The 15,204-nt window shown below is 61.1% G+C and overlaps 1 protein-coding gene across 1 annotated transcript in view; it reads left to right on the top strand.

Annotated features, from left to right (window-relative positions):
- Nucleotides 1-14,789, top strand: part of SHANK1 (SH3 and multiple ankyrin repeat domains 1) — a gene marked incomplete at both ends in the record, with an annotated part of 46,211 nt that extends 31,422 nt beyond the window's left edge. Inside the window, 6 exons of the mRNA XM_080639933.1 lie at nt 476-532; nt 3,630-3,745; nt 4,548-4,644; nt 7,203-7,768; nt 7,908-9,313; nt 14,195-14,789. Coding sequence (XP_080496059.1) covers nt 476-532; nt 3,630-3,745; nt 4,548-4,644; nt 7,203-7,768; nt 7,908-9,313; nt 14,195-14,789 — 2,837 coding nt within the window. The remainder of the gene's footprint in view (nt 1-475; nt 533-3,629; nt 3,746-4,547; nt 4,645-7,202; nt 7,769-7,907; nt 9,314-14,194) is intronic.
- Between the last annotated feature and the right edge of the window lie 415 nt (nt 14,790-15,204).

Here is a 15,204-nt window from a genome sequence, read left to right as displayed (position 1 = left end):
CATGCCTTGAACACGCTTCAAACATGCATCAGACACGCATTGAACACACATCAACATGCATCGAACACACATCGAACATGAACACACGTCAAACAGGCATCGAACACGCATTGAACACGCTTCAAACACGCATCAGACACGCATTGAACACACATCAAACACGCATCGAACATGCGTTGCGTACGCCTCGAACACGAACACGCATCAACATGCATTGAACACGCCTCAAACATGCCTCGCACATGTGTTGCACACGCGTTGCACACATGGCACACGCATCGCAGCCCTGGGCAAGCTCGCCTGGGTCTTGCACCCCATGGGCACCCATCGATCACCCCCAGCACCCATGGGACCTCCCCAGCACCCATCACCCCTAGCACCCATCAGGTCACTCCCAGCACCCATAGGACCCCCCCAGCACCCATAGGACCCCCCCAGCACCCATACGTGCACCCATGGGTGCCCCTCTCCCCAGAGTACGACGCCTCGGTGGCCACGGAGAAGAAGCGGACGGTCTATCAGATGGCGCTCAGTAAGGGGGGGCTATGGGGGGGGCCCATAGGTGGGGGGTGCTATGGGGGGGGGGGCTATGGGTGGGAGTCCCTAAGCTCCCCCCCCCATGGGGGTGCTGCTGGGTGCTGGTGTGGATTGGGCTCTATGGGGGTGCATTGGGGTCTGTGGGGTGCATTGGGGTACATTGGGGTACATTGGTGTCTATGGGGTACATTGGGGTACAATGGGTGTGTACGGGGGTACATTGATGTCTATGGGGTGCATTGGGGTACATTGGGGTACATTGGTGTCTAGGGGTGTCTATGGGGTACATTGGGGTACAATGGGTGTGTATGGGGGTACATTGATGTCTATGGGGTGCATTGGGGTACATTGGGGTACATTGGTGTCTAGGGGTGTCTATGGGGTACATTGGGGTACATTGGGTGTGTACGGGGGTACATTGATGTCTATGGGGTGCATTGGGGTACATTGGGGTACATTGGTGTCTAGGGGTGTCTATGGGGTACATTGGGGTACAATGGGTGTGTATGGGGGTACATTGATGTCTATGGGGTGCATTGGGGTACATTGGGGTACATTGGTGTCTAGGGGTGTCTATGGGGTACATTGGGGTACATTGGGTGTGTATGGGGGTACATTGATGTCTATGGGGTGCATTGGGGTACATTGGGGTACATTGGTGTCTAGGGGTGTCTATGGGGTACATTGGGGTACAATGGGTGTGTATGGGGGTACATTGATGTCTATGGGGTGCATTGGGGTACATTGGGGTACATTGGTGTCTAGGGGTGTCTATGGGGTACATTGGGGTACAATGGGTGTGTATGGGGGTACATTGATGTCTATGGGGTGCATTGGGGTACATTGGGGTACATTGGTGTCTAGGGGTGTCTATGGGGTACATTGGGGTACAATGGGTGTGTATGGGGGTACATTGATGTCTATGGGGTGCATTGGGGTACATTGGGGTACATTGGTGTCTAGGGGTGTCTATAGGGTACATTGGGGTACAATGGGTGTGTATGGGGGTACATTGATGTCTATGGGGTGCATTGGGGTACATTGGGGTACATTGGTGTCTATGGGTGTCTATGGGGTACATTGGGGTACATTGGGTGTGTATGGGGGTACATTGATGTCTATGGGGTGCATTGGGGTACATTGGGGTACATTGGTGTCTAGGGGTGTCTATAGGGTACATTGGGGTACAATGGGTGTGTATGGGGGTACATTGATGTCTATGGGGTGCATTGGGGTACATTGGGTACATTGGTGTCTAGGGGTGTCTATAGGGTACATTGGGGTACAATGGGTGTGTATGGGGGTACATTGATGTCTATGGGGTGCATTGGGGTACATTGGGGTCTATGGGTGTCTATGGGGTACATTGGGGTACATTGGGTGTGTACGGGGGTACATTGATGTCTATGGGGTGCATTGAGGTACATTGGGGTCCCTATGGTGTCTAGGGGTGTCTATAGGGTACATTGGGGTACATTGGTGTCTAGGGGTGTCTATGGGGTACATTGGGGTACATTGGGTGTGTATGGGGGTACATTGATGTCTATGGGGTGCATTGGGGTACATTGGGGTACACTGGTGTCTATGGGTGTCTATAGGGTACATTGGGGTACATTGGGTATGTACGGGGATACATTGATGTCTATGGGGTGCATTGGGGTACATTGATGTCTATGGGTCCCCATAGGTGTTTGTGGGGTGCATTGGTGTCTATAGGGTGCATGGGGGTACATTGCTGTCTATGGGTGTCTATAGGGTACATTGGGGTATAGTGGTGTCTGTGGGGTACACTGGTGTCTATGGGGTACATTGGGGTACATTGGGTGTGTACAGGGGTACATTGATGTCTATGGGGGTACATTGGGGTACATTGGTCTCTATGGGTCCCTATGGGTCTCTATGGGGTATATTGGTCTCTATGGGTCCCTATGGGTCTCTATGAGTCTCTATGGGTCCCTATGGGGTATATTGGTCTCTATGGGTCTCTATGGGGTACATTGGTCTCTATGGGTCCCTATGGGGTATATTGGTCTCTATGGGTCTCTATGGGGTACATTGGTCTCTATGGGTCCCTATTGGTCCCTATGGGGTATATTGGTCTCTATGGGTCCCTATGGGGTATATTGGTCCCTATGGGTCCCTATGGGTCCCTATGGGGTACACTGGTCTCTATGGGTCCCTATGGGGTACATTGGTCTCTATGGGGTACATTGGTCCCTATGGGTACCTATGGGGTACATTGGTCCCTATGGGTCCCTATGGGGTCTATTGGTCTCTATGGGGTACATTGGTCCCTATGGGTCCCTATGGGGTCTATTGGTCTCTATGGGTCTCTATGGGGTGCATTGGTCCCTATGGGTCCCTATGGGGTCTATTGGTCTCTATGGGTCTCTATGGGGTGCATTGGTCCCTATGGGTCCCTATGGGGTCTATTGGTCTCTATGGGTCTCTATGGGGTGCATTGGTCCCTATGGGTCCCTATGGGGTCTATTGGTCTCTATGGGTCTCTATGGGGTGCATTGGTCCCTATGGGTCCCTATGGGGTCAATTGGTCTCTATGGGTCTCTATGGGGTGCCTTGGTCCCTATGGGTCCCTATGGGGTCTATTGGTCTCTATGGGTCTCTATGGGGTGCATTGGTCCCTATGGGTCCCTATGGGGTCTATTGGTCTCTATGGGTCTCTATGGGGTGCATTGGTCCCTATGGGTCCCTATGGGGTCTATTGGTCTCTATGGGTCTCTATGGGGTGCATTGGTCCCTATGGGTCCCTATGGGGTCTATTGGTCTCTATGGGTCTCTATGGGGTGCATTGGTCCCTATGGGTCCCTATGGGGTCAATTGGTCTCTATGGGTCTCTATGGGGTGCCTTGGTCCCTATGGGTCCCTATGGGGTCTATTGGTCTCTATGGGTCTCTATGGGGTACATTGGTCCCTATGGGTCCCTATGGGGTCTATTGGTCTCTATGGGGTACATTGGTCCCTATGGGTCCCTATGGGGTCTATTGGTCTCTATGGGTCTCTATGGGGTACATTGGTCTCTATGGGTCCCTATGGGTCCCTATGGGTGCTCACTGGGGTCCCCCTCCCCCCAGACAAGCTGGACGAGATCCTGGCCGCGGCCCAGCAGAGCATCAGCGTGGGGGAGGGGCCGGGGGCGCCCCTGCCCCCCCTGGGCAAGGCCCGGCCCAAGGGCTTCTATGGGGCTGAGGTGGGGGGGGCCCCAATGGGGGAGGTGCCTGGGGGGGCTCTCAATGTGGGTCCCTATGGGGGGTCCTTATGGGGGGGTCCCTATGGGGGGTCCCCAATGTGGGTCCCTATGGGGGGTCCTTATGGGGGGTCCCCAATGTGGGTCAATATGGGGGGGTCCCTATGGGGGGGTCCCCAATGTGGGTCAATATGGGGGGGTCCCTATGGGGGGGTCCCTATGGGGGGGTCCCCAATGTGGGTCAATATGGGGGGGTCCCTATGGGGGGGACCTCAATGTGGGTCCTTATGGGGGGTCCCCAATGTGGGTCCCTATGGGGGGTCCTTATGGGGGGGTCCCCAATGTGGGTCCCTATGGGGGGTCCCTATGGGGGGTCCCCAATGTGGGTCCCTATGGGGGGTCCTTATGGGGGGTCCCCAATGTGGGTCCCTATGGGGGGTCCCTATGGGGGGTCCCCAATGTGGGTCCCTATGGGGGGTCCCTATGGGGGGTCCCCAATGTGGGTCCCTATGGGGGGGTCCCCAATGTGGGTCCCTATGGGGGGTCCTTATGGGGGGTCCCCAATGTGGGTCCCTATGGGGGGTCCTTATGGGGGGTCCCCAATGTGGGTCCCTATGGGGGGTCCTTATGGGGGGTCCCCAATGTGGGTCCCTATGGGGGGTCCCTATGGGGGGTCCCCAATGTGGGTCCCTATGGGGGGTCCCTATGGGGGGTCCCCAATGTGGGTCCCTATGGGGGGTCCCTATGGGGGGTCCCCAATGTGGGTCCCTATGGGGGGTCCCCAATCCGTGCCCCCCCCCCCCAGGCGACCTTCGAGGGCCCGCGCCTGCCCCCGGGGGGGTTCGACCGCGGGTTCCTGCCGCCCCCCCCCCACGGGCTCGTGCTGCGACAGAAATCCATAGGTGGGTGCTGGGGGGGTCCCTATGGGTGCTGGGGGGGTCCCTATGGGTGCTGGGGGGGTCCCTATGGGTGCTGGGGGGGTCCCTATGGGTGCTGGGGTCCCTATGGGTGCTGGGGGGGTCCCTATGGGTGCTGGGGTCCCTATAGGTGCTGGGGGTCCCTATAGGTGCTGGGGGGGTCCTTATGGGTGCTGGGGGTCCCTATGGGTGCTGGGGGGGTCCCTAGGGGTGCTGGGGGTCCCTATAGGTGCTGGGGGTCCCTATAGGTGCTGGGGTCCCTGTGGGTGCTGGGGGGGTCCCTATGGGTGCTGGGGTCCCTATGGGTGCTGGGGGTCCCTATGGGTGCTGGGGTCCCTGTGGGTGCTGGGGGGGTCCCTATGGGTGCTGGGGTCCCTATGGGTGCTGGGGGGGTCCCTATGGGTGCTGGGGTCCCTATAGGTGCTGGGGGTCCCTATAGGTGCTGGGGGGGTCCTTATGGGTGCTGGGGGTCCCTATGGGTGCTGGGGGGGTCCCTAGGGGTGCTGGGGGTCCCTATAGGTGCTGGGGGTCCCTATAGGTGCTGGGGTCCCTGTGGGTGCTGGGGGGGTCCCTATGGGTGCTGGGGTCCCTATGGGTGCTGGGGTCCCTATAGGTGCTGGGGGTCCCTATAGGTGCTGGGGGTCCCTATGGGTGCTGGGGGTCCCTATGGGTGCTGGGGTCCCTATGGGTGCTGGGGTCCCTATAGGTGCTGGGGGTCCCTTTTGGGTGCTGGGGGGGTCCCTATGGGTGCTGGGGGGGTCCCTGTGGGTGCTGGGGGGGTCCCTATGGGTGCTGGGGGGGTCCCTGTGGGTGCTGGGGGGGTCCCTGTGGGTGCTGAGGGTCTCTATAGGGATGGGTGCTGGGGGGGTCCCTATGGGTGCTGGGGTCCCTATGGGTGCTGGGGGGGTCCCTATGGGTGCTGGGGGGGTCCCTGTGGGTGCTGGGGGGGTCCCTGTGGGTGCTGAGGGTCTCTATAGGGATGGGTGCTGGGGGGGTCCCTATGGGTGCTGGGGTCCCTATGGGTGCTGGGGGGGTCCCTATGGGTGCTGGGGGGGTCCCTGTGGGTGCTGGGGGGGTCCCTATAGGTGCTGGGGGTCCCTATGGGTGCTGGGGTCCCTATGGGTGCTGGGGGGGTCCCTGTGGGTGCTGAGGGTCTCTATAGGGATGGGTGTTGGGGGGGGTCCCCATTGCCTTCTGTGTGCCAGTTGTGGGCTCTCTATAGCTTCCATCCATGGGGGCACATCCCTATAGGTGCCGTTGCCCCCTTTGCCCCCTATAGACCCCTTTATTCCCTATAAGCCCCTATGTCCCCTATAGACCCCTGTGTCTCCTATAGGACCCTTATGTCCCCTCTAGACCCCCTGTATCCCCTCTAGACCCTGTATCCCCTATAGACCCCTATATCCCCTATAGACCCTGTATCCCCTATAGACCCCTTTATCCCCTATAGACCCCTATAGACCCCTGTATCCCCTATAGACCCTGTATCCCCTATAGACCCCTATAGACCCTGTATCCCCTATAGACCCCTATACACCCTGTATCCCCTATAGACCCTGTATCCCCTATAGACCCCTATATCCCCTATAGACCCCTGTATCCCCTATAGATCCTGTATCCCCTATAGACCCCTGTATCCCCTATAGACCCCTATAGACCCCTTTATCCCCTATAGACCCCTGTAGACCCCTGTATCCCCTATAGACCCCTGTATCCCCTATAGACCCCTATAGACCTTGTATCCTCTATAGACCCCTATAGACCCTGTATCCCCTATAGACCCCTATATCCCCTATGGACCCTGTATCCCCTATAGACCCCTATATCCCCTATAGACCCTGTATCCCCTATAGACCCCTATGGACCCTGTATCCCCTATAGACCCCTATGGACCCTGTATCCCCTATGGACCCTGTATCCCCTATAGACCCCTATAGACCCTGTATCCCCTATGGACCCTGTATCCCCTATAGACCCCTATAGACCCTGTATCCCCTATGGACCCTGTATCCCCTATAGACCCCTATGGACCCTGTATCCCCTATAGACCCCTATAGACCCTGTATCCCCTATAGACCCCCTGTATCCCCTATAGACCCCTATAGACCCTGTATCCCCTATAGACCCCCTGTATCCCCTATAGACCCCTATAGACCCTGTATCCCCTATAGACCCCCTGTATCCCCTATAGACCCCTATAGACCCTGTATCCCCTATAGACCCCCTGTATCCCCTATAGACCCCTATAGACCCTGTATCCCCTATAGACCCCCTGTATCCCCTATAGACCCCTATGGACCCTGTATCCCCTATAGACCCCCTGTATCCCCTATAGACCCCTATAGACCCTGTATCCCCTATAGACCCCCTGTATCCCCTATAGACCCCTATAGACCCTGTATCCCCTATAGACTCCTATAGACCCTGTATCCCCTATAGACCCCTATAGACCCTGTATCCCCTATAGACCCCTATAGACCCTGTATCCCCTATAGACCCCTATAGACCCTGTATCCCCTATAGACCCCCTGTATCCCCTATAGACCCCTATAGCCCCCCCCATCCCGTGCCCGCCGCAGGCGCTCCGGAGGAGGAGAAGCCGTTCCTGGCGCCCCCCAGCGGCCGCTTCAGCCGCAGCCTCTCGGTGCCGGGCTCGGACGAGATCCCGCCCCCCCCCACCACGTCCCCCCCGGAGCCGCCGTTCAGCAGCCCCGCCGCTCCCCCGGCCGCCGCCGCCGCCATGATGGGCGCGTCCACGCCGCGCTCGGCCGGGGGGGGCGCCGCGCCCTGGCGCCTTTACAACCTGGGCGCCCGCAGCGTGGGCGGCGTGGAAAGGGGGGGCCCCCCGAAGCCGCTGCGGCGGAAGGGGCCGCTGGTGAAGCAGACCAAGGTGGAGGAAGGCGCGGGGGCCGCGGCGGCGGCGGCGGCCGACTCCATCTCCATCCCCACCATCGTGGTGAAGGCGCCGTCCACCAGCAGCAGCGGCCGCAGCAGCCGCGGCAGCAGCGTGGAGGCCGACGGCGGGGGCGGAACCACTGACGGCGGCGGCGGGGGGGGGGGGGGGGGGGGGACCGGGCACGGCGGGGACGCAACCAACGGTAACGGGGGGGTCCCCGCCGAGCGGGGCCGCACCAACGGGGGGGGTCCCCGGTGGGGGGGGGGGTGGTGGTGTTGGGGGGGGGGGGTCCCCGTCCCGGCCCCCCCCGCTGCCCCCCCCCCCCTCCTCCGCCATGGACTTCACGTCGCAGTTCGGGGCCGCGCTGGTGGGGGCCGCGCGGCGCCGCTCCGCGCTCTTCCTCTCCACCGAGGAGGATGAGGAGGGGCCCGCCATGACCGGGAGCATCGGGGGGGGGGGGGCTCCGCCCGGTACCGCCGCGCTCCCCCCCCCCGCCCCGCGCCTGCGCCATTCGAAGAGCATCGACGAGGGGATGTTCGCGGCCGACGCGTTCCCGACGCGCGGGTACCGGGGGGCAGCGAAGGGAGGCGGCGGCGGCGGCAGCGCCTTCAGCAGCGTGGCCGCGGGCTCCGGGCCTGCCCCGAGGCCTAAGGGGATGGCGGCGGCGCTGCAGGCCGGGATCGCGGCGCTCCAGGCCGGGCTGGGGCCGCTGCCGGCGGGCGTGGGGCTGAGGCCGAACGCGGCCGGGTTGAGGCCGAGCGTGGTGGGGCTGAGGCCTCACCTGGCGCCCGACGTGGCGACCAACATGGCGCCCTTGGCGACCGACATGGCGTCCCTGGCGACCGACATGGCGCCCTTAGCGACCAAGCTGGCGCCCTTGGCGACCGACATGGCGTCCTTGACGACCAACATGGCGCCCCTAGCGACCGACATGGCGTCCTTAGCGACCGACCTGGCGCCCTTACCGCCGGGCCTGGCGCCCTTAGCAACGCCCTCCCTGGCGCCCTTAGCAACGCCCAAGATGGCGCCGCTCGGCCCGGCCATGGCCCTGCCGCCCTTCCCGGCCTCCATGGCCCCGCTGCGCTCCGCTCCCGCCTCGGCCCCGCTGCCCCCTTCCAAGCCCCAAGCCGGGGTCCCCCCGCGCCGCTCCAGCCGCCCCCCGTCCCCCGCCGACGCCTGGGCCTCGGGGGTCGCGGCGCCTCCCGCGGCCTCCTCCGAGGCCCGCGTCCGCTTCGCCGAGGCCGGCGGGCTCCTGGCGCTGCCGCCGCCGGCGCCGTCGGTGGACGGGGACGAGGAGCTGCTGCTGGCCGAGCCCCTGCCGCCGCCGCTCGAGTTCGCCAACAGCTTCGAGGCCGCCGACGTCCCCCCCGTCGGGGACTCCACGGCCTCCAGCCTCACGTCCTACGACAGCGAAGTGGCCACCATCACCCAGGCCGGGCCCGAGGCGCGGCGCGGAGGCCTCGGCGGCGCCCACCACGACGGCGTGGACGCGGTCACCGACTCCGGCATCGAGGAGGTCGACAGCCGCAGCAGCAGCGATCACCCCCCGGAGGCCATGGAAGCGGCCGGGCCCGGCCCCTACGGCCCCGGCGGGGACGGAGCGGAGCGGGCCCGGGCCAGGGGCCGCGGAGGGCCCCGCGGAGGGGACGCGAGGAGGATGCTGGAGCCCTGGGAAGAGGCCGGGAGGGGCCTGGCGGCGGCGGCCTGGGCCCGAGGAGCCGCGGAGGGGAGCTTCGGGGGCACCGCGGGGAGGCACAGGTGGGTGATGGGGGGGCGTGGGGCGCCCAGTGCAGCCATTGCAGCCATAGCACCCATTGCAGCCATGGCACCCATTGCAGCCATGGCACCCATTGCAGCCATAGCACCCATTGCAGCCACAGCACCCAGTGCAGCCATAGCACCCATTGCAGCCATAGCACCCAGTGCAGCCATAGCACCCATTGCAGCCATGGCACCCATTGCAGCCATAGCACCCATTGCAGCCATAGCACCCATTGCAGCCATAGCACCCAGTGCAGCCACGGCACCCAGTGCAGCCATAGCACCCAGTGCAGCCACAGCACCCAGTGCAGCCATAGCACCCATTGCAGCCACAGCACCCAGTGCAGCCATAGCACCCATTGCAGCCATAGCACCCATTGCAGCCACAGCACCCAGTGCAGCCATAGCACCCATTGCAGCCATTGCAGCCATAGCACCCAGTGCAGCCATAGCACCCAGTGCAGCCACAGCACCCATTGCAGCCATAGCACCCATTGCAGCCATAGCACCCATTGCAGCCATAGCACCCAGTGCAGCCACAGCACCCATTGCATCCATAGCACCCAGTGCAGCCACAGCACCCAGTGCAGCCATGGCACCCAGTGCAGCCATAGCACCCAGTGCAGCCATAGCACCCAGTGCAGCCATGGCACCCAGTGCAGCCATAGCACCCAGTGCAGCCATGGCACCCATTGCAGCCATGGCACCCATTGCAGCCATAGCACCCATTGCAGCCATAGCACCCAGTGCAGCCATAGCACCCAGTGCAGCCATGGCACCCATTGCAGCCATAGCACCCAGTGCAGCCATAGCACCCAGTGCAGCCATGGCACCCAGTGCAGCCATGGCACCCAGTGCAGCCATAGCACCCAGTGCAGCCATAGCACCCAGTGCAGCCATAGCACCCAGTGCAGCCACGGCACCCAGTGCAGCCATAGCACCCAGTGCAGCCATGGCACCCATTGCAGCCATGGCACCCAGTGCAGCCACAGCACCCAGTGCAGCCACAGCACCCAGTGCAGCCACAGCACCCAGTGCAGCCATAGCACCCATTGCAGCCATAGCACCCATTGCAGCCATAGCATCCATAGTATCCATAGCAACCAGTGCAGCCATAGCAACCAGTGCAGCCATGGCATCCATAGCAACCAGTGCAGCCATAGCACCCAGTGCAGCCATGGCACCCGTGGCATCCGTTGCAGCCATGGTATCCATTGCACCCATTCCACCATGGCACCCATTGCACTCATGGCACCCATTGCACCCATAGCACCCACTGCATGGATCATGGGGACATAGCACTCATGGCACTCATTGCACCACGGCACCCACTGCAGCCACCAAAGCTACTGCGTACTGTACCAGGAGGACGCTGCACCCATTGCACTCATGGCACCCATTGCACCATTGTATCCATGGCACCCATTGCACCATGGCACCCATTGCAGCCGCTGCATGGATCCGCAGGACGTGGCACCCATTGGCACCCATTGTTGGGGGGGCTGTTGCAGCCATTGCACACGGGGGGGGGGGGTTACAGTCGTGTTGTGGTGTTGCACCCATCAGACCCTTGTCAAGCGTCTCCATTGTGCAATCAGCCCCATTGTGCCCCTTGACCCACCATGTCCATCACCCCATTATGTGCATCATCCTCATCACCCCCATCATCACCAGCCCAGTCATCTCCGTCACCCCATCACCCCCATCATCTTCACCCCGTCACCCCCATCATCTTCACCCCATCACCCCCATCATCTTCACCTCGTCACCCCCATCATCTTCACCCCGTCACCCCCATCATCTTCACCCCATCACCCCCATCATCTTCACCCCATCACCCCCATCATCTTCACCCCATCATCCCCATCATCTTCACCCCATCACCCCCATCATCTTCACCCCGTCACCCCCATCATCTTCACCCCGTCATCCCCATCATCTTCACCCCGTCACCCCCATCATCTTCACCCCGTCACCCCCATCATCTTCACCCCGTCATCCCCATCATCTTCACCCCGTCACCCCCATCATCTTCACCTCGTCACCCCCATCATCTTCACCCCGTCACCCCCATCATCTTCACCCCGTCATCCCCATCATCTTCACCCCGTCACCCCCATCATCTTCACCCCGTCACCCCCATCATCTTCACCCCGTCATCCCCATCATCTTCACCCCGTCACCCCCATCATCTTCACCCCGTCATCCCCATCATCTTCACCCCGTCACCCCCATCATCTTCACCCCGTCACCCCCATCATCTTCACCCCGTCACCCCCATCATCTTCACCCCGTCACCCCCATCATCTTCACCCCGTCATCCCCATCATCTTCACCCCGTCACCCCCATCATCTTCACCCCGTCATCCCCATCATCTTCACCCCGTCACCCCCATCATCTTCACCCCGTCACCCCCATCATCTTCACCCCGTCACCCCCATCATCTTCACCCCGTCATCCCCATCATCTTCACCCCGTCACCCCCATCATCTTCACCCCGTCACCCCCATCATCTTCACCCCGTCACCCCCATCATCTTCACCCCGTCATCCCCATCATCTTCACCCCGTTACCCCCATCATCTTCACCCCGTCACCCCCATCATCTTCACCCCGTCACCCCCATCATCTTCACCCCGTCATCCCTATCATCTTCACCCCGTCACCCCCATCATCTTCACCCCGTCATCCCCATCATCTTCACCCCATCACCCCCATCATCTTCACCCCGTCATCCCCATCATCTTCACCCCGTCACCCCCATCATCTTCACCCCATCACCCCCATCATCTTCACCCCGTCATCCCCATCATCTTCACCCCGTCACCCCCATCATCTTCACCCCGTCACCCCCATCATCTTCACCCCGTCATCCCCATCATCTTCACCCCATCACCCCCATCATCTTCACCCCATCACCCCCATCATCTTCACCCCGTCACCCCCATCATCTTCACCCCGTCATCCCCATCATCTTCACCCCGTCACCCCCATCATCTTCACCCCGTCACCCCCATCATCTTCACCTCGTCACCCCCATCATCTTCACCCCGTCACCCCCATCATCTTCACCCCGTCATCCCCATCATCTTCACCCCATCACCCCCATCATCTTCACTCCGTCATCCCCATCATCTTCACCCCATCACCCCCATCATCTTCACCCCATCACCCCCATCATCTTCACCCCATCACCCCCATCATCTTCACCCCATCATCCCCATCATCTTCACCCCGTCACCCCCATCATCTTCACCTCGTCACCCCCATCATCTTCACCCCGTCATCCCCATCATCTTCACCCCGTCACCCCCATCATCTTCACCCCATCACCCCCATCATCCCCATCTTCCCCATTGCGTCCATGACCCCACCATGCCCATCAACCCATCACGTCTATCATGTCCATCATCCCCATTATGCCCATCGACCCCATTGCCCCCATCAACCCCATTGTGCCCATCGACCTCATTGTCCCCATTAACCCCATTGTGCCCATCGACCTCATTATCCCCATCGACCCCATTATGCCCATTGACCCCATTGCCCCCATCAACCCCATTGTGCCCATCGACCTCATTATCCCCATCGACCCCATTGTCCCCATCAACCCCATTGCCCCCATCAACCCCATTGCCCCCATCAACCCCATTGTGCCCATCGACCCCATTATCCCCATCGACCCCATTGTCCCCATCAACCCCATTGTGCCCATCGACCCCATCGACCCCATTGTCCCCATCAACCCCATTGTGCCCATCGACCCCATTAACCCCATTGTCCCCATCAACCCCATTGTGCCCATCGACCTCATTATCCCCATCAACCCCATTGTCCCCATCAACCCCATTGTGCCCATCGACCCCATTAACCCCATTGTCCCCATCAACCCCATTGTGCCCATCGACCTCATTATCCCCATCAACCCCATTGCCCCCATCAACCCCATTGTGCCCATCGACCTCATTATCCCCATCGACCCCATTGTGCCCATCGACCCCATTGTGCCCATCGACCCCATTGTCCCCATTGTCCCCATCGACCCCATTGTCCCCATTGACCCCATTGTCCCCATTGTCCCCATCAACCCCATTGTGCCCATCAACCCCATTGTCCCCATCAACCCCATTGTGCCCATCAACCCCATTGACCCCATTGTCCCCATCGACCCCATTGTCCCCATTGACCCCATTGTCCCCATCGACCCCATTGTCCCCATCAACCCCATTGTGCCCATCGACCCCATTGTCCCCATCAACCCCATTGTGCCCATCAACCCCATTGTCCCCATCGACCCCATTGTGCCCATCGACCCCATTATCCCCATCGACCCCATTGTCCCCATCAACCCCATTGTGCCCATCGACCCCATTAACCCCATTGTCCCCATCAACCCCATTGTGCCCATCGACCCCATTATCCCCATCGACCCCATTGTCCCCATCAACCCCATTGTGCCCATCAACCCCATTGACCCCATTGTCCCCATCGACCCCATTGTCCCCATTGACCCCATTGTCCCCATCGACCCCATTGTCCCCATCAACCCCATTGTGCCCATCAACCCCATTGTCCCCATCGACCCCATTGTGCCCATGGACCTCATTGTGCCCATCAACCCCATTGTCCCCATTGACCCCATTGTCCCTATTGACCCCATTGTCCCCATCAACCCCATTGTCCCCATCAACCCCATTGTCCCCATCAACCTCATTGTGCCCATTGTCCCCATCAACCCCATTGTCCCCATCAACCTCATTGTGCCCATTGTCCCCATCAACCCCATTGTCCCCATCAACCTCATTGTGCCCATTGTGCCCATCAACCCCATCGTCCCCATTGCCCCCCCTCTTTCTAACCCCCCCTCCCTCCCCACAGGCTCCCGGACCCCCCCCCTCCCCCCCAACCCTCCAAACCCCCCCCTTCCTCCTCCCTCTCCCCTTCCACCTCCTCCATCCTCTTCCCCAACTGGCCCCCGCCCCCCAAATCCCCCTTAGCCGGGGTCGGGGTGGGGGTGGGGGGGGTGGACCTCGACATCCGCCCCCCTCTTCGCCGCGCCCCGAGCCCGGCCACGCTGCCCAGCGAGCGCCGGGGCAGCCCCGCTCCGCGCCCGGCCTCGCTGCCCACGTTACCGGCGGCCCCGCTCTACGCCGGCTTCCTGGAGCTGCGCGCAGCCCCCGGGGGCCCCTTCGGGGACGTGGCCGGGGCCAGGTCGTTGTCGCCAACGAGGCCTCCCCCCCCCCCGGATAAACCGTTCGGGGCGAAGCCGCTGGCGTTCTGGAGCAAGTTCGACGTGGCCGATTGGTTGGAGTACCTGAACCTGGGCGAGCACCGCGCCCGGTTCCTGCACAACGAGATCGACGGCTCCCACCTGCCCTCGCTGACCAAGGAGGATTACATCGACCTGGGGGTGACGCGCGTCGGGCACCGCATGAACATCGACCGGGCCCTCAAGGTCTTCCTGGAGAGGTGATGGGCGCAGGGGAGCGGGGAGAGGCGGCGGCAGCAGGAGGAGGAGGAAGAGGAGGACGAGGAGGTGCGATGGGACGTGGATGCGGAAGGGGACATGGACGTGGAATGGACAGGGATGTGCCATGAGACATGGACATGGAATGAAACATGGACATGGATGTGCAGCAGGACAGGGATGTGCAATGAGACATGGACATGGATGTGCCATGAGACATGGATATGGAAAGAACAGGGATGTGCCATGAGACATGGATATGGAAAGGACAGGGATGTGCCATGAGACATGGATATGGAATGGACAGGGATGTGCAATGAGACATGGACATGGAATGAAACATGGACATGGATGTGCAGCAGGACAGGGATGTGCAATGAGACATGGACATGGATGTGCCATGAGACATGGATATGGAAAG

This window comes from Psittacula echo (assembly GCF_963264785.1).
Source record: "Psittacula echo genome assembly, contig: SCAFFOLD_129, whole genome shotgun sequence".
Classification (NCBI taxonomy): domain Eukaryota; kingdom Metazoa; phylum Chordata; class Aves; order Psittaciformes; family Psittacidae; genus Psittacula; species Psittacula echo.
The sequence above is the reverse complement of the archived record's forward strand: the minus strand, read 5'-3'. Positions and strand labels throughout refer to the sequence as shown.